Raw genomic sequence first — 21,011 nt, forward strand, 5'->3', positions numbered from 1 at the left:
TATTTATTTATATATTTTTATTGAGTTTACAGAGGAAGGGAGAGGGAGAGAGAGATAGAAACATCAATGATGAGAGAGAATCATTGGTCAGTTGCCTCCTGCAAGCTCCACACTGGGGATTGGGCCTGCATTCCAGGCATAAGCCTTGACCGGGAATCAAACAGTGACTTCCTGGTTCATAGGTTGATGCTCAACTACTGAGCTATGCTGAGAAGGCTAAAAAGGGCTAATTCAAATGTAATCCTGATATTCTGGGGGCTAGCAATTGGAATCCATGCCAGCAAGCTAACCTATAATTAAGTCATTACCTCCTTCTCAGAAACTGGTCTGTCTACCTTCCCAGGACAGGACCTGAGATGTGTTCTACTCCAATATGTAGACGACTTCCTACTGGCTAGCTCCACAGGAGCTCAGTGCTGGGAGGGAACATGAGCCCTTCTGAGATCGTCAACTGAAACAGGTTACAGAGTGTCCAAGAAAAAAACACAGATTTGTCATAAAGAAGTCAAGTATCTAGGCTTCTGAATCACCCAAGGGGAACGAAGGCTAGGGATTGAAAGAAAGCAGGCAGTATGTCCCTTTCCAGTCCCTTGCACCCAGCGGCAGATTTGGGAATTCCTGGGAGCGGCAGGGTTCTGTTAAATTTGGATCCCAGGGTTTTCAGACCTGGCCAAGGCTCTCTATGAAGCTTTAAAAGGAGAAGAGAAGGCACCCATCGCCTGGGGTCCTGAACAGGATAAAGCCTTCACTGAGCCCCCAGCACTAGGGCTACCAGATGTGACACGAGACTTTAATCTTTTTGTTCACGAGAACAGCAGGGTAGCCCTAGGAGTTCTGACCCAGGAGTTTGGACCCTGCAGAGACCAGTAGCCTATCTCTCCAAACAGATTGAAGCAGTTGCCTCCGGGTGGCCCCCATGTTTCAGGCCCCTTGCAGCCACAGCATTGTTAGTCAAGGAAGCGGATAAGCTTACCTTAGGACAAAACTTAAATGTAAAAGTACCTCATGCTGTTGTCACCCTGATGGAAGCAAGGGGGCAGCACTGGCTGACTCATGCTCGAATGACTCAATACCAAGGACTGTTATGTGAGAATCCGAGGGTAAGATTAGAAGCAGTGAGAACTCTTAATCCTGCCGCCTTTCTACCCATCGCTGAGCGGGCCCCTGAGCATGATTGCCTGGAAGTCCTAGAGGAGGTGTATTCCAGCCAGCCAGACTAACAGATAGGCCCCTGCCAAACCCCGGCTTGGTATTGTTCACAGAGGGCAGCAGCTTCTTAGATGAAGGAAAAAGATGAGCCGGATGTGCAGTGGTATCAAACGTTGAGACAATCGAGACACGGGCCCTGCCTGAAGGGTGGTCAGCGCAGAGGGCAGAACTTTGGGCCATAGTAAGAGCCCTAGAACTCAGTAAGAATAAGCGTGTCAACATCTTCACTGACTCACACTATGCCTTTGCTACCCTGCATATCCATGGGGCCATATATAAGGAAAGGGGGCTCTTGAAGGCTGGAGGAAAAGGAATCAAAAATCAGAATGAGATTTTAAAGTTACTAGAAGCAGTCTGGGAGCCCAAGGAAATAGCTGTCATCCATGCAAAGGTCACCAGAAAGGGAAAGACTCAGTGTCAGTAGGAAACCAACGTGTTGATGCCGCAGCCAAGCAGGCTGCTAAAGAATAAGTGACACCATCGCAGATCATATTGGCCCCCAAGTTACCTGAACCTCCAAAATACACCCCTCAGGAGGAGGAATGGGCCCAGCAAGAAGGGGGCAAGAGAACAAAGGAAGGCTGGTGGATACTCCCAGATCATAGGGTCTATGTCCCAGAACAGTTATCTCATAAGGGAGTCCTCCAGCAGCATGAACTTACTCATTTAGGAAGAGTCCTCCAGCAGCATGACCTTACTCATTTAGGAAAGGCTGCCCTAGAAGCTTTGTTAGGCAGGTACTACCTAATTGCCCATCTTCCCTCCTTGTGAGCCTCAATCTCTCAGCGTTGCCTCCCCTGTGTTCAGAACAATGCCAAACAGGGTCCAGTGGGACCAATAGGAGTTCAGCACTGTGGGCAAGCTCCTTTTGAGGACTTAAAGTAGATTTTACAGAAATAGGGCCTAGCAAAGGAAATAAATACCTGCTGGTCTTTGTTTACACCTTTTCAGTTTGGATTGAGGCATATCCCACTTGCAAGGAAAAGGCGAGAGAAGTCACTAAGGCATTGCTGAAGGATATAATTCTACTGTATGGAATGCCTCTGACCATAGGGTCTGATAGTGGCCCATCCTTTGTAGCAGAAATAGTACAACAGGTAGTTAAGGTGAAAGGACGAAGAGGGAATGTGAAACTGTGTCCCTAACTGGGAATAACCACAGGAATGCTAAAAATGTCCCGACTCCCCAACCACCACCCTAGCGGACCAATGAAGTTCCAAGAAAACAGCTAAGGTCCAAATTAGGCTATACCATAGGATGTTCCTTGTGCGCCACCCTTGACCAATCAGGAGGTAGCAGGGCATAGCTCAAGCCAAGGAATGCATTAGTCATCGCCTGCCCTTTGTGCTGTAAGTTCCTGCTGTAAGTTCCTGCTGTAAGTCCCTGCTGTAAAACCCTGGAATAAAACCCTGGCCTGGAACCAACCAATCACTGTCGCCCACCTCACCCACCTAAGCCCACCCAAATGATTAGCCCCATAAAATCTTTGTCCCCTTGGAGCTCAGGGCTCTTCGCATGCTGCCGCTGTGTCCGTAGAGCGGAGGGACCAAGCTCGAGCTTGAATAAAGGCTCTTTGCTTTTGCATTGGACTCGGCTCCCTGGTGGTCTGTCTTTGGGGATCTTGTAATCTGGGTTTAACAAAGGCTTTAGAAATTAAATGGAACATACATACAGCCTACAGCCCTCAGAGTTCAGGGCAAGTAGGACACATGAATAAGACTATAAAGCAGACTATGGCTAAGCTATGCCAAGAGACAGTCTTATCCTGGACAGATATCTTGCCTCTTATACTCTTGCAGGTATACTGTGCCCCAAGGGCCAGGGTAAGTTTCTCTCCCTTTGAAATTCTCTATGGCAGACCCCCTCTCTTGATTCGGCCAAAGGGAGATTTGAGGGAAATAGGGAACTTAGAAATCCAGAAACAACTACAAGGACTTGGAAAAACTGTCTTTGAGGTCCACTGGTGGGTTACTGACTGACTACCCATCTCTCTAGGAACAGCAGTACATCCTTATAAACCTGGAGACCAGGTTTGGGTAAAGGATTAGAAAAAGAAGCTCCTCAAGCCTACCTGGAACGGACCGTATCCAGTCATATTAACCACCCCCACAGCTAGGTTGCAGGACTGAACACCTGGATCCACCACTCCCAGGTGAAGGCAGCCCACCAGTCAAGTGACACCCAGCCTGAGTGGAAGGTGACCTCTGACCAGAAACACCCCCTGCCGATCACCCTCAAGAAGACAGTAGACCTGGCCAATCAACCTGCTCCAAAGAACTCAGATAACATCCAGCTGAATTCTCCCTAACACTAATATTTCTTTCTTATCTCCTCATAAAGGTAATATGCTCTGGTATCATTGGTTTTATCTTTCTAATAATTCTCATTTTGTCTTTTTATGAGTACCGTTGGAACCCGAGGCTAGTACCAGGAGGAGAACTCATCTGCTCTTGCTGGAACACAGAAGCACCATAAAATTACTGTTTCTCACACAGCAAGGAACAAAGGCCTCATCATGAATTGTTGGACTACACCTTGTCATGCCATCCTTGGCTACATCTGCCTGGCAGAAATAGTCATAATACTACTCTTTCTCTTAGCGGTTCACTGTTGTAGACCCCCACTGAACAGAAATAGAGGAAATGACATGATCCCGCTAATAATATTAGCAGGTACATACTTGCCTCCCATAGGAGCCACTGCCACATGTCCTTGCTTAGATACTCGCTACCCAAATTGCTAGACCTGGTAGTATATGGAAAAGCCCAATCAAGCCAGATTTTTGTTAGCTCTACTTATCAGCCTGCGGCATGTTATGACTCCACTACCAAATGGACATGGGGGGCGGGGGGTTGGAATTGTATTGGACGGAAAAAATAATAGGACTTGTCAGGGCCACTGTGCAGCTAACTAACGTTGCTCCTATTTGTTTCAGTACGCAGGGCCAGCATCCAGCAGGTTGCCTCCCAGATGAATTATGCAACTCTACCCTCAAGGCTGAAAACACCACTTACCCCTCGTGCCCCCTGCAGGAACATTCTATATATGTGGGACCGTGGCTTACCTCTGCCTGCCTGCAAACTGGACGGGAATGCCTTTAAACTTCAGATGGTCCTACAAACCAGAAGAATTCCCTATAAACCCCTCCGAGAGGAAAAGACGGATGCTAACCCCTTTGTCATTGCCCCTTTCCAGCTGGAAGTTGCTAAGACCAATCGTCACCCCTGTTCACCATAACATCCCGTAGTTGTTGTACCACAAGGCTAAGAGAAGTTTGTGGGAGAGGGGTGGGCGGGGTAATGAGAAGGCTAAAAAGGGCTAATTCAAATGTAATCCTGATATTGGGGGGCTAGCAATTGGAATCCATGCCAGGAAGCTAACCTATAATTAAGTCATTACCTCCTTCCCAGAAACTGGTCTTGCAGAACCTGTCACTGAGGCCATAAACCTATGAACAGTGCACTGCCTGGGGGGAGGGTTGTTATCGCTGGCACCTGGCCAGGCCATCAGATATGGCCTGGAGACCCCCAACACCTGAGGGCCTTCTTGCAAGCCCCTGAAAAGGACTGGAAGCATAATCCATATTTGCGGGACAAAGGCCACAGGGAGGTATAAAATGAGGGCCCCTACACGTTTCAGTACTCTGATTTGGAAATTATTCCCGGAGTCCACCAGTGTAATTAAAACAGTGTTCCTCCATTTCTTCAAAGTGTCACTTGGTTTTTCTGGGGTCTTCTGCAACAATGCAGGTCTGGTACAAATTTATTTCAAATAAATACTACTTGAAAATAGGAAACAATTTTCTTTTGGAAACAAGAAAACTAAAGCTTAGAGATATTAAGATATTTGCCAAGGACTACATACAGAGTGTTAAATTAATTAAACAAGGAGGCTATTAAACTAATATGGCTCTAATACTGTTGCAGACTATCTAAGCAAACCAAATTCTAGACATGCAAATGCCTCAAGGTTATAAAATTAAAACCCAAGGACAACCAATCATAAATCATTACTTAGACTTTAAACTATAGCCAATTCATAATATCTCTCCTTTGCTACTCCCTTTTCTCTATAAAAATCTCTCCCAGAGCTTCTATGGGTACACTTACAATTTGGTGCTGCAGATTAGAAAGGATTTTTTTCTCTTAAAACTTTTAATATACCTAGTTTATCTTTTAACAATAGTAATGAATAACAAAAGCTAGGATTCTCTGGGTTAAACAATATTCTTTATATAAACGCTCTGTTCAAAATTATCATCCTGATAAAAGCATTGACTAAATACTCATAATGCAGTCATTAACTTTTTATGTTGAAAATAACCTTGAACTTACCATTTATGTTTCTGAATTAATCTTTTGAATAACCTCAAATAAAAGTTTTCTAATTTGGAAGATGAATTTATGTTATGGGTGTAAACAAAAATCTGTCGGATTCAGATCATTTTGGAGAAAAAAGTAAACCCAATTAGGTAAAAGATTGGTGTAAAAACTATACAATCATTAGAAATATTTGTACTACATAAAGAACTTCACAGGAAATATTACAAGAGAATTTTGAGGAAGGCAACAGTGAAATAATAACCAATGATTTTGAAAGATGTGAAGCAGGAATTTCAGGGGAACATAGGCAGGCTTAGACATTTTTTTTAGAATTGGGGTCCATGGAAAAGCATGGGGCTGCAGACTGGGTGAAGGTACATTTCCATAACACAAGGAAGCCAGGTGCAGTTACATCTCCATAAGACAAGGGAGCTGCAACAATTGCATTTACATAAGACAAGTCTTCTCCCTCCCTACATGGGAATCAGTTCTGTGGGATCCTTTCCCCCTCCCTACTTGGGAGTTCGTTCTGTGGGACTCTTCCCTCTCCCCACGTGGGAGCCTGTACTTGTTCTTCAATAAATCTCCCCCTTTGCTATACCACTTTCTGTCCGTGGATTCATTCTTTGATTCCAGCAGACAAAGAATCCAGGTTCCAGTTCAAATATTGGGTATCAGAAGTGTATCACCTACCATGAATATTCAAAATGAAGTCTACTTTGAAGTTCTACAATGTGTAGTGCAGACTAAACAACAATGTTGATCGGACTATTAAGAAGGGCCCTTGTCAGTCACCAGGAGCTTCCTGAAGAGGTGGAACTTAACCACAATTTAAGAGGAACTTGCCTTAAGAGGTACCAGGATAAAACCCAATTACTCTGATTGTGAGGCTGAGAAAGGATGGAGAATAGGAAGTACTTCTGCATAAGTAGGGCTTTCCAAGCTACGGACATGAAAGTCATTTTATTGTTCTGCTAATAAGTGAAAATTCTTGTCCATTCACTTATAAATTCATTTGGCTAGCCTTTAATGTATTTTTGTGTGAATATGACAAATTGTTCCCTTGTTTCCTTTTTTCTCAATAGCTACCTTGTCTTGTTTTTAACTGTTGATTGATCTCTAGCTACACTGATATTTTTAGAGCAATTTTCTTTTTTAAAAATCCAAAAAGTAGTTATATTTGTTCAATACAATCATTCTGTATATCTGGACACTACAGAAAATTATTCAGTAATTTGTCTAAAAATAATGAGCATGTATATTATCATATATCCCAATCTGATTTTAATACTTTTTAAAAATAAAGCCCATGGTATTCTACCTTGGTTGTGAAAGGAAAAAAATGCTACAAGCCGCCTGTTTTATCTCAACTCCCCAGGCTCCCCCTCCCCAGGCTTCCCCCCACCCCGCTAGAGACGCCAGGGATGGGGAACAAAGGGAGTGCAGGCCTTGAGGCTGCCCTCGGAGATAGCCCCGGTCACAAGCAGCAGGCTGAGTAAACAGAGCACCAATCAACCATTAAGATAAACAGGTTGTAAAAACGCCCTACTGAGATACACAGCAGGGTCCTTGGAATTTCTTTGTTCCTCCTGCATGCAGCCCCTCCCTGATGTGTGATTTTTGCATATAAATATCTGAAAGACTTGTTGCCCGGGGCCCAACTCCGCTCCTGCGTGAGTTTCGAGTTGAGCCCCAGCGCGCTGGAATAAAACCTCTTGTGGTTTGCATCAAGTAACGTCTCCTGCGGTTGATTGGGGTCGCCGTCAGTCTGCAGGACAGAGTGAGGGTCCCATTTCGGGGGTCTCACAGTTGAACATTCATTTTGATTGAAATAAATTAGCATGCATTCATCCCTAGATTTCTAGAGAAAGAGTAACCAATAAAACCCTGATGTGTGGCTCCCTACTCTTCTTCCAATTTGGTCTTGCTTTAGATAAGAACATGGGCTTATCAATAGCCTTGATTAGTTCTTTCATAAGTGTTCATTTGGAAAATAAAAGTTGTAAGTGGGGCATGAAATCTCATTTGGAGATGGCTGAAAGTCTGTTACTTAATACAATTTAACACTATAATCACTCTTTGGTTTTTAGTCTGTATTTTATATCTCATAGCAGAAATATTTCATCTTTAATTGTAGGTGACAAAAATGTTCATATATATAATAAAGCTTTAATAATAAAAGTGGCATTATGCTATATATATATGTATATATATCTTTTCCAGCTGATTTTCAAAGAAATGTACTTTAAATTATACTCTCTTTATTAAAACATTTTACCAGTGCTTTGAGGTAAAATCCTGTAAAGGATAGCTTTTATTAAAAATAAAATAATATAATTTATGAAATTAAAATTATAGTATGCACCACTACAAGTATATGTATATAATACAAATAAAAATATAAAAAATATATAAATTTTAGGACAATAAGCATATCTTGGTTTTATAATTTAATATAGTTATTTGAATATATTCATTTGAATATATCATTTCTATTTAATCAATATTTAAGTGGTCAGTACTCTAATTAATAAATTAAAAAATAGCTTTACTACTGTGATTTTTTGAGGAAATTGTTCTAGTTTTGTTCAGTAAGCTCTACACATACTATAACTTTTAAATTATATTGAAGGAAAGCAGAATATGCCATCCCAAAATGTACATCTTACGCATGTGGATTATTTTGAGCTGAAGGCCATCAAGACCAGTCAACGCAAGAAAAAACTTTTGCTTCCGCTTGCCTACCTAAAAGAATTTAGTCAGGGGGCCTGGCTCAGAGAGAGAGAGAGAGTCATTATAAGAGATAACTTTTCTCTGGCAGGTAACTTTTCTCATACCCTCCTACTTTGAAGCCCCAGGGCCTATTCCAGTCCGTAGCTGAGGATGGCCTATAAGCCTCAACTGCCTACTTGTCATTGGGTCTCATATTTTTTATGAAACTCCTGTAAATCTAAAATTAAAAAAATTGTTTTACTCATGTTAATCTATCTTATGTAAATTTAACTATTAAACCAGCTAAAGCCCCTAGAGGAGTAAAATAAAAATTTTTCCTCCCCAGTATTATTGAACTATGGTAGTAACCATCTCATGTAGAAACTATAGTTTAACTCTAACCCTGTTGTTTGGCTTAACAATAGAAAAGTTATTTTGATTTTCTGAATTGTATATGTTATGCCCAGATTTCAAGATCCCCCAAGACAGACCACTAGGGAGCCGAGTCAGCATAGAGTCATTTATTCAAGCCCGGGACTTGGTCCCCCCCCCCGCTTCCATTACTGGATGCAAGAGAGAGCCCCGAATCCCAAGGGAACAAAGAATTCGATTGAATGACTATCCCATTGATTGTTATCTTACTGGTTTTAGAAAGCACATTCTTCTGTACCTGGGAAACAGGACAGCACAATTATCCTAAATTGTCTTAGTGGCCACAGATAATGCGTTCTAGTTGACTCAGTGGTCCCAAGACCAGGACAGCACAATTACTCTAAATTGCCTCTAGATAATGAATTTTTGGCAACCCAGTGGTCTCAAGACCCTAGGGCTCTAGATAATGTGTTCCTGTCAACCCAGCAATCCCAGATTATGTGTTTCTGTCAACTCAGTGATCCCGAGACCCAAAACTGTAATTAACATGCTTAATTCTGCTTCTGTAAATGCTTTTTTTGCGAACCAGGTTCCTCATTCCAAACCCCGGGTTGTAATCAATACCTTTGTGATCTTTGCCTATATAAGTCTGGTTTTTCAACCATCTTATTACTATGAGATTTGGGAATGACCCCTCATAGTTCCGGATTGCAATAAACGTGACTCTTTAATTCGACTTCTTGAGGCGTCCTTCTGTGATTCATGGGGTGCATTACAACAATATGAATCAGTTAATATATGCATATGTGTATTTTTAATTATTCATTCTAATGCTTCAAATAAAAATGAGCCAAAAAGTTAACAAAATAATTATTATATAGTTCCAAAGACATGAATAAAATTAATGGCTAAAATTTTAAATAAAACTGCAATGTACTTTCCAGTTTTATTTAGCAATTAATTTGTTTTATTTTTCTTAGTAAATCAATTTTAAAACACTTTTTCAAAATATTGTACTTGCAACTTCTTATTTTGGTCCATCTCATGTGTGGTAACTGGTAATTACATAAGTTAAAATACTATAAAGTAAATCTGCTTTCTAGGAATGAGCAATGTGCACAAGAATTTAATAATTTAAATTATTTCATTTTGATGATTAAGCTTTCTGAAGAGGATATAAAATGGTACAAAATACCTCTAGGCATATTTCATTTGCTTCATACTCTATACATTTTAAGAAGAGAATGAAGATAAAAAATAACTTTTACAGTTTTAATAAAATGATTGCTTTATAATTTTAATACAACATTAGCTAAGAACAAGTCTCATTAGGAGATTTTGAACATGAAACTAAATGGACTATTCTATTATTTATATAATATCTACCTATATACCTATCTATTAGGATACATATCTATCTATATCTATAACTATATCTATCTATCTATCTATCTATCTATCTATCTATCTATATCTACCTATCTATTAGGATACAGATCCTATTACCTACATTAAATGAAATAGACTTTGTCTATTGATGTCTTTCAGTCAATTACATCCCTGTGATTGCATTCCAATTACACTAGAAACAATTATGCCAGTATATATTGTCTTCCTCTATTAAACTTTAAAATCTTGAGAGCTTAACTTAACATTTTCCATGGAACTTACTAAGAGGAAGAAGAAGAAAAAGGAAATTTAATTCACCAATATAATTTGGGGCATTTGTATATTCTATGGAGATTAGAGATCCTGGTTCTTGAACCTTTAATTCAAAATTCCCCAGAGCCACTGGGTTTCACAGCTTTTATTTCTGTCAGTGCTTTCCCAGAGAGGTGTGAGCAGAGTGAAAGAGTGAAAACTAATTGCCCTAATAGCTTTAGGAACATTGAAGTGTTCTGCATAACTCTGGAGGGAGCACAGAATCCTGTGATTACCAAGAAGAATAAAGTTTCCCAAATTCTATCCATTTCTCTATGGTCACTTGAGGGGGTGCTTATTTTTGGATAACTAAGGCAAGGTTTCTTTCTCTCTCTCTCTCTTTTTTTATTGTCTAAAGTTTTACATATGTCTCCTTTCACCCAAATTGACCCCCTCCCCCATCCTTTCCCAGCACCAGCAAGCCCCCATTGCCCCAGTGTCTGTGTCCATTGGTTATGCTAATATGCATGCATACAAGTCCTTTGGTTGCTCTCTAACCCCTCCCCCGCACCCGACGATTTGTCTCTAGATGGATCTATTCTTGTTCGTCAAATTATGTTGATCATTATATCCCACATATGAGTAAGATCATGTGATATTTATCTTTCTCCAACTGGCTTATTTCGCTTAGCATATGCTCTCCAGTTCCATCCATACTGTTGCAAGTGGTAAAAGTTCCTTCTTTTTAATAGCTGTATAGTATTCCATTGTGAAGATGTACCACAGTTTTTTATAATTCTTTTTCTCCTATCCATGAACTTATTGCATGAGTATAAAGGCCAGCCAGGAAAAAGGAGTAGTGATTTGCTAAATGAAACCTGCCATTTAAAAGCTGCAATATTTGGAGAAAAAAATAGTAATCAATTGGAATGTTTAGGCAGCTTTAGAACCTTGCTCCTCATATGCCACTCACCTACCTCATACATAAATGCATTTGCTGCTATCAGTCCAAAACATATTTCAGTTATTCTTTTGAATTTAAAGTCAGTTCATTCAATTTGTCAATGCCCTTAAGTCTAATATAAAAATTGACATATTTGGACTAATTTCTTTTTTTCTTTTCATTTTCTGAGTTACGGAAGAACCACAGAAAGAAACCAACATTGTTATTTATTGAAGTGTGCAATTTCATCCAATTCATTATTTTCTTGAGGACTTTGACACCATGTACTTATCAAATAGTTCATCAATTAAAATTTATAGCAGCACTACTGGAGTTTGAACAGACTGTGTTCAATTTGCTTTTTCTCTTTCAGCATTATCCACACCACTTGCCATCAAAATTATCAGGGCATCCTCTAATAATCCAACACCAGTTGGACATCATTAAACTTTTAAAATTTATGAATTTAAGAACTTTCATACTGAAAGCAAATACAAAGCACACAAAGTCTATAATATTTTTGTTAGAACTGTTAGAGTGATTTCAATAAAAAAATAGTTAAAAATGTATCATTCAAATCACACAGTTAAATACCTGTAAAGAAAGGCAAGTAAAAATTCACCACAAAATATCTGCCTGAATTATCTCAATATTACTAGATAATTATGCAATCTACTCTTACGACTTCAGATATGCAAACATAGCATTTCAGTGATGAGGTCTGCACAATTTAAACAAACGGATGCCTTGAAATAAGTGAATAATTTGGGCAAAGAGCACACAATTGCCTGAAGTAGAAACATGAACTGAGAAAACAAAAGAGTATTATAATTTGAATTAGCAATTACTTCCAGTCTTCATTTCATTGAGCATGGCCAGTTTTTAACTATTAGATTTGTTGATTTTTTTGGCATTAACCAACCACATAAAATCATTATAATCACCACACACACACACACACACACACACATACTAATACAATTCTCATCTACTAGTATTAGTGTGTAGTAGCTCAGGTAATAGGCAGATTTAACAAAAATTATAGCTTAAATTAGGTAGCAATAATGTATAAATATTTTATCTTGAACCAATTCCAAAAATCACCGCATTTTTACTAGTAGAAGATTATAACAGTTGTTCCCTTGCCTCCCAATAGAAACACAGAAAAAAATGTACTTACACTGAACAATGAGCTGCACCAAAGCTTCTCTTGGTTTCACATTAAATCCATTGTATTGGCTGGTCTGACATCTGTACATTCCTGACATTTCCCTAGAGACATTCACAATCCTCAGTGTTCCATCATAACTCTCCATTTGCATTGACCCATCAGGCATTGCAACTTCTTTATCCGCTCTAGACCAAAGGATGATGGGTTTAGGTTTTCCAGTTACTTGACACTGTAGTTCTATTGTGTCCCCTTCTCTGGTGACCAAAGGTGATTTTTCCTGTGGAACAGTCAGATTGGGTGGAACTTGAAATGGGAAAAAGAAAATTTTTCAAGGTTAGTATAAACTGGTAAAGCATATTCAAACACAGAAAATCATAAGAAAACAATTTCTGCTGGTTGAAGATGTGCGACAATTCAGATGACAAAAATTATAGAAACCTTTGGGATAGGTGGTAAATACCATCAGTTGAAATTATTCTGATTTGTTTTTATAGAACTCTCTTGAGTGAGGTCTTCCAACATTAGCAAAATAAATAAAGCATTAAGTTAGGCTTAAAATGGTCAACATGAGAAATGTTTATTCAATGATTTGTCATTATCAGCCATTAATTGGGCATTTAATATTTACATTTCACAAAAGAATGATCCTGCCTTCTGAGGGTTCAGCTTTTTCAGTTTTCTGCTTCCTATGCTGTTATCTCTTATCCAAGGATGGTATAAGAAAGGGTGTGTGATATTGTAGATTTAGCAGGCACAGTAAACACAAGTAGTAGGAAAGGGAAAGCAGCACCTTTGTCATACAATTAGAAGTTGTGACTGGTTTAGAAAACCTTGGCAAATTGCTAAGGTTTAAAGTTTGCTTTTTCCCTTAAGGACATTAGATGGAACAACTCACTACAATACCACACTGAGAATCCACTGTATTTTTCTCCGTTGAATTTCTAATATTTTTGAGATTTGAATTTTCCCATATACTTTCATTTTAAGACATTTTGAGATCACTGTAGTTTCTCACACTGTTGCCACTATTTCTGTAGTATTAATTTTAAGTATATTTTCAAAAGTATATTTCAATAATATAAGAATTGTAATTTTTTGAAGTTAAACTAATTTCTGATTTTACTGAAGATATTTCTGAGAAAATTAGGTTGATTTCACTGAAACTTAACTTTACTGCACTAGGATAAATATGTTATGATTTAGGACACAACATGAACAACAAGAGGCAAATACTACCTAAAGAGTTTTCTCACAAATAAAATCACCTGTTCCATTGGACGACTTTTACAATGTATATGCATTCAAATGTATTCATGCAATAGAGCATCTATCAAAAAGCATGGGCTAAATTAAATGCCAGAATAAAAATAAACAGAAATATATGAATAATTCTATCCTTCTGATAAATGCAATATGCTTCCTTTGGAGAGAATTGCATTTGGGTAAAAAGGCAAAGGTTTTATTCTCCCCTCTAGCATCACTGTGCTCCAATGCCCAGGAACAAAAACAAGCATAATTTAAAAATTATCTTTCAACTAATATGGAAATGTTTTTCTCACACAGAAAAAAAATAAATTCAAGTCAAAAGTGATATGAGAATTAATTATCTTGCTATTTAAGTGTCTTTGTGTATAATTTTTCATTTAATTCCTTCATTTACTTCTTATCTTAAAAATGTAGTAAAAGAAAAAAGTAGTTAAATAAAGGAAATCAGAAAATATGGAACATTAAAACATTAACCATGACCTTCTTATAATAGATATATACAGTCTAAGAATTGCCATTAACAAAGCATATGTTTAAATATGGTTGCATTTAAAATAATAGCTGATTAAATAATTTAATTTAATAAATTAATTTAATAAATTTAATATAAACAATTAAGTGATTTTGTTAACTTATTCCTTCAGAAGTAAATCAAAAGGGAATGATGCAATTCTAAGCAGCATCTTCTAACAATAGGATCAAAAAGAAGCCTCAATGTTTACTCACCCTGCATGAGAAACCACAAAGGATAATAACAATATCATCAACATTTAACATTAATGATGTTCCTGCTTTGTAATAGACACATTAGGGATTTTACATTTTCAGTTAATTCCTTTGATAATTCTAAGAATCAAATATTTCATATGAACATTTAACAAATAAAAACACTGAATATAAGAGAAGATGAGTACTTTGTTTGAATAAAATTCAAGCTGAGGCCATCTTATGACAAGTGAACAGTGTAGACAACTGACACTTGAAGCAGGTTCCAGTAAGCTATGGTGTTTGAGATGAATAATTTGGGTTAGCACTGGACTCCTGTTCACAACTGCTCTGCTACTATGGACAAATTGGACTAATTTTCCCTGCCCATCTCTTGATCACTAGTCCAGGATCAATAAAAAATGAGAAGGTGGAAATGTGAGAATGAACTTGACACATATTTTGCAAATTACCTTACCTATTTTATATTATACTAGAGGCCCAGTGCACAAATTCATGCACAGTGGGGTCCCTTGGCCTGGTCTGAAGGATCGGGCAAAATTGGCTCTCCAACATCCCCAGAGGGCTGCCCCCTTGTGATCAGTGCATGTCATAGTGGCGAAATTGGCTCTCCAACATCCCCAGAGGGTCCCAGATTGCTAGAGGGCGCAGGCCAGGCCAAGAGACCCCACTGGTGCACAATTGGGGCCAGGGAAGGATGCAGGAGGTTGGCCAACCAGGGAGGGACCACAGAAGGGCTCCAGGGCATGTCTGGCCCATCATACTCAGACCCGATCGACCAGACCCCAGCAGCAAGCTAACCTACCAGTTGGAGCATCTGCCCCCTTGTGATCAGTGCATGTCATAGTGGTTGGTTGACCGGTTGACTGCCCCTTGATGGTCAGGGCACATCATAGCGAGTTGTTGAGTAGCCTTAGCATATCATTAGCCTATTACACTTTGATTAGCTGAAAGACTGACTGGATGACCAGACACTTAGCATATTAGGCTTCTATTATATAGGATATCTATTTCTACCTTATCCTATATAATAAAGAGGTAATATGCAAATTAACCCTCATGCTCTCACAAGATGGCTGCCTACAACCAGGCTGGCAAGGGTTTAGTGAGGGACGACCAAGCGACTGAACAGTAGGCTGAGTGGGGCAACCAGGCTGGTGTGGGGAACCATGAGGGGCAACCAGGCTGGGAGGGGAGACAGTTAGGGGTGACCAGGCAGGCAGAGGGGGCCAGTTGGGGGTGACCAGGTTGGCAGAGGGGGCAGTAAGGGGTGATCAGGCAGGCAGGCAGGTGAGCGATTAGGTGCTAGTGGTCCAGTATTGTGAGAGGGATGTCCAACTGTCCTGGGGATCGGGCCTAAACCGGCTGTCAGACATCCCCCTAGGGGTCCCAGATTGGAGAGAGTGCAGGCTGGGTTGAGGGGGGCCCCCCATGCACGAATTTCGTGCACCGAGCCTCTAGTATTTTTAAAAAATATATATTTTTATTGATTTTTTACAGAGAGGAAAGGAGAGAGATAGAGAGTTAGAAACATCGATGAGAGAGAAACATCGATCAGCTGCCTCCTGCACATACCCCACTGGGGAAGTGCGCGCAACCCAGGTACATGCCCTTGACCGGAATCGAACCTGGGACCTTTCAGTCCGCAGGCCGACGCTCTATCCACTGAGCCAAACCGGTTTCGGCAAGCCTCTAGTATTTTTATATCTATCTATAATAGAATATTTCCCAAATAGAAAGACAAACTGCTTTTTAGATCTACCAAACCAAGTCAATATATAACTTTGATAAATCTATGTGAAATAAATGAAAATAACTGATAAAATAAAAGATTATTTAATGGAGTCTCATTTCTTCCAAAACAAGCCAAATGACATAGGCCAAATTTAACCAGTCTGAGTATTTATTTCTTCACTTTTGAAACTAAGTATTTGCACTTTATTAGCTCCAAGGTTATTAATGGTTGACTGTAAAAACAAACAATAAAAACTTAAATATAGAATGCTGCTAAATGAAAGTATTCACTTTCTGCCTTAATTCAAAGATCTTATTACACTAGGCCATTCTAAAATACACAAACCTTTGACTAGGTATGTTTTATAAATTTATCAGACTAAATAGTTAAGAAACTTCTTTTAAATATTTGTTTGTTATTCATTTATTTAGATAAACTTTCGTTCTTATGTAATCAAAATTACAGAAATGTAAACCTCAGTTTTAATCTAGGTAACTTGAACACAAATTTTACATAAATTAGCCCAGTTTTTGCTAAATAGCAAAATCTAATTAAAATATAGTATATTCTCTATCTCTTCCATGAGGCTTTTTAAATCTTGAAATTGGAGTTAATTTTTTCTCTACAACTCTCTTGACCAAGAAAGTTTATGACTTCTAAAGTTCTTATAGTGATTTTCTCTCAATATCCACATTAAGTATTCCATTCTCTACAATTCTATACTAACCCCTCTTAATTATCTATACATATAAAAGCCTAAGCAACTGTTACAACCGAACGACCAAGACTGGAACTACCAGTCAACCAGTCACTATGATGCACACTGACCACCAGGGAATAGATGCTCAATGCAGGAGCTTCCCCCTGGTGGTCAGTGTGCTCCCACAGCCAATTTCCCATGGTTCCTCTGCCCAGCCAGCCAACCTTCCGTGGCCCCTACACCCAGCTGACCGGCTGGCTCTCCCATTGACCTGGATCAGGGGGCCAGCCGGCCATCCTCCCATGGTCCCTCCTCCCAGCTGGCCACCACCCCCGACCCCCGATAGGCCCTGATCACTGGTCAGACCAAGGGACCTCACCTGTACACAAATTAGTGCACTGGGCCTCTAGTTACTATATATTTTTCTGTTATGAGATCTAGTTTGTTATCACTAGATCTCATTTGTTAACATATAAAACTTATATATTTTATATGTTAATAATATGAATTCCAACTTTAGCCCTAGACACTTCTAATTTATGACTGCAGCATAGTATTTTAATACTTTAAAAGCCTTGCAAATCTCCAAACTTAAGCACCATTTATTGCTTGACTTAGTTGATAGGTAATTATCAACATACATCATCTGATAATTAGACCATAGCATTTTCTTTGTTTTACCATTTCTTTTTGCTCACCACTTCCTATCAGCCACTATCCTTTCTCTGTCAAAAATATGTCCCATGACTGTCTATTTCTTTTCATGGATGCAGGTAGATTTCTTGGTAGAAGTCATCATTGTCTCTTCTTGTGGCAGTGTTCTAACTGACCTCTCTGTCACCAGTCTAATTCTTCTAGGCCTCCTGTTATTCAGTCATAAATTTTATTATGATAAATGCTATTTTGTTCATGTCACTATGAAAACTACAAACCTCAATGAGAGTGTTAATACTAATCCTGGCTTACTAAAAACATTGAGAACAGCCTGATGGATGTGTTAAATAAATAGTGGTACAATCATACAATAAAAATGATGCAATCTTTTTAATGAAGACATAATAGACCTACATTTATCAAGAAAGATATTTATATCTTTAAACAACAAGCTAGTAAATACTATGAACAGCTATAAAAACGATTAATAAATGAGTAAAACATGTTACTGAACAGTGTAAACAATAGTGTCACATCCTATCTAATAAAAGGATAATATGCAAAGTAACCATCACTCTGTCACAAAGATGGCAGAACCTATAGCCACAAGATGGCGGCACCCAGTCCCCTCTGCCTGAGTCCCCCAGTCCTGGGGGTGTGGCCACTGAGTGCTGGCAGGGTGAGCGGCCTGGTGGTACGCTTGCTTTGTTGCCACAGCGACAAGCCCAGTGTTCCACCCTGGCTGCAGAGGGCCTCTGGGCAGTGGGTGAAGAGCGGCCAGGGCGGGACACTTGCTTCATCCCTGCAGCAACAAGGCAAGCGTCTCACCCCACCCCAGAGGGCCTCTGGGCAGCACGTGTGCACATGGAACAAAGAGGGCAGGATGCTTGCGTCATCGCCGTGGCGACGAAGCAAGTGTCTCGCCCTGGCTGTGGAGAGTCTCTGCGCTGCAGAGAGCCTCTGGGCAGTGGGCACAGAGCGGCCAGGCCCCACAGAGTGCAGAGAACCACGGGGAGTGGGCCTAATCCATGAGGGCCCCCAAACTAGAGAGGGTGCATGTCGGGCTGAGGGGACCCCCCCCCCACATGCAAAAATTTCATGCACCAGGCATCTAGTTTTTATATAAAACGTCTCATGCTAATGAATGTTAATAGGGAGCTTCTTAAAGGCGAGTGTATATACTAGTATCATTCTTCTTTATATTGTCAGCATTCAGCACTCTATTTTGCACATAAAAGGAACTCAGCAAAAATTTTCACAGCAAATGTACAAATTAAGACAGCAAGAAATTGGGCCCAGATTCAGAGAAGAGGAAAAATCTAGAGGAAAAGGAAGCCCAAAAAGAAATACTGCAAAATACTAACAGTGGCTCTCTCTGAGTGTGAGATTATTGATAATTTAATTTTCTCTGAATATTTCCTATTTTTCATTCTTTTATAATATGTAGAATTTTATAATATGTAGAATATAGAATTTTCATTCTTTTATAATGTATTTGCATTAAAATGTTAATACAACCTGTTTTTCAGCACTCATCTGATGAAAACTCCACTTTTTAATAACACAAATGTATCACTCTGAACATGGTGTTCTAGGCAACATGTCTGAGAAATGCTTCTCTAGAATTGCTCACTCCTACAACACTCATTCACATGTGTGGTTTTACCACCCAGTGAACCTCAGTGCTCTTCAATAAGCCGTTTTTCCTGTGTTCAGCATATATTCTAGCACTCCCTGCCTGCCCCAGGTGTTGAGATTCAGTTCCAATCTTACTACTTTCAATGATCAGTTTGCTTATCCCTAGGCTGAGGTGGTTGTTCACTCTGCTTGACCACTTATTACATTGTAGACCCATTGAACCTGTACTTGTGGCTTTGTTATATATTTTCTCCCATGTTTATATCTCTGAAAGCACAGAGTGTTTTACTCTGTCTCTGAAATCTGCTGCCTGCTTTCCTACTTGGCACAGTCCAGGAAGCCACAAAATAATTGATGAAGGAAGTGGGGTAGGAACAGAGAGAAAGGTAAGGAGGTAAGAAGATAAACAACTATAAATATAATAGAAATAAACATAATAGGTAAAAATCATAAACATTTTAGAACAAATGTGATAAATAAGAATAAAATGTAGAAATTATATAATTATTAGCCCATACAAATAACAGAATCTTCTGCAAAATATATTGTTAGTAGGGATTTTGGATGCAGTAGATCTTGAGATATGTGAGGATGTATGTGAGAGCTAAGAGACTCAAAAAAAGGATCTTGCAGTTTTCCTTTACTTTATCTTTTCATTTAAAGATTTGGATAGATAAGCTGCAATAAAAAAAAGAAAAGTCAGAGAAAAGAGCCAATTCAAGAACATGCCATTCCTTTTGATATGTTTACTATGCCCTTTCTCTAATTAATGCATTTTTTAATATTGAATCTCACAATAAAAACATCAAATTAAGTAGAACAATTTGAAATGTCTGCACCTTTTGGGATCCGCATTTATTCATAATGTATTGTCTAGAAAAAAATTCCTCCTGATAAAAACACAGGGATACAACTTCTGATATATAATAAGACTACCCTTACTTTGATTTTTCTTTTCTGCAATGCTACTGTTGGAGAAGTTATAATCAGAGAAACTTCAAAAACATATGACATCAAAGTTTATTATTCCAAACATAAAGAAATAGACAGATAATTTGTACAAACTGATTTTCTATCAACTGTTCCATTGTATCACATAAAATAAAGCAAATATAGAAAATTAAAATGTTTGTATTTCTTCATTGAGAAGGAAATTGAGGAAATTTAATCTTTAGTCTTGACTAGGAAAATGACTGGCTTATTTTTCTTACTCAAAAGAATGCAGGGGAAGGCTACCTATCCTGAACTCTATGGGAAAATATCATGTTGTCTGAAGCAAAGACATCAGAGTATGCTTACTAATGACTTATTGATTTAAAATATGTAAATATTTATAGTGTACTATAGTTTAAACAAATTATATATTATTTTATTATAAAATCATAATTAAGTAATAAGTAGAGTTGTCTCTTCAAAGACAACTAGACATACATTTTCTAGAATCCCCAAATAAGCATAACACTGAATTAATTACACTTTAATTTTGAGAAATCTATAATAACAAAGCATAATATGCTAATTAGACCAGACGTCCTTCCCAACGATCTTCTGGACTAAGCTGGGGCTGCGAGGGAAGCCCAGTCCCAGGTGCCAGAGGGAAGCCGGTGCCGGCTGCGGGGGGGAAGAAGGCCTAGTCTTGCATGAATTTCATGCATCGGGCCTCTAGAAGTTTATAATACATATGGGTGGTCTAGAGTGGAATGTATAATCTGTACTTAAAGCATAAATTAATTAGACTTCAATAAAAAGGTCTGTTTATGATAGATTTCCCTAGAGATCTGATTCAAGGATTCTCATGCTGACAAGACCTATAGACGTGAAGTGAGTTTTATTTCCCGTGGATTTGCTGTTTGAAACTCGAAGGTTAGCAACATGCTTTTTTCAGATCACACATTATTAAAGTAAAGATTATCTTTCACACT

The 21,011-nt window shown here is 38.9% G+C and overlaps 1 protein-coding gene across 1 annotated transcript in view; it reads right to left on the minus strand.

The window, feature by feature from the left end:
* MDGA2 (MAM domain containing glycosylphosphatidylinositol anchor 2) overlaps positions 1-21,011 on the minus strand; it is a 939,200-nt gene that overhangs the window by 206,103 nt on the left and 712,086 nt on the right. The window contains exon 8 of the mRNA XM_006761237.2: positions 12,380-12,673. Coding sequence (XP_006761300.1) covers positions 12,380-12,673 — 294 coding nt within the window. The remainder of the gene's footprint in view (positions 1-12,379; positions 12,674-21,011) is intronic.

Source organism: Myotis davidii, unplaced genomic scaffold, assembly GCF_000327345.1.
Source record: "Myotis davidii unplaced genomic scaffold, ASM32734v1 scaffold1032, whole genome shotgun sequence".
Classification (NCBI taxonomy): Eukaryota; Metazoa; Chordata; class Mammalia; order Chiroptera; family Vespertilionidae; genus Myotis; species Myotis davidii.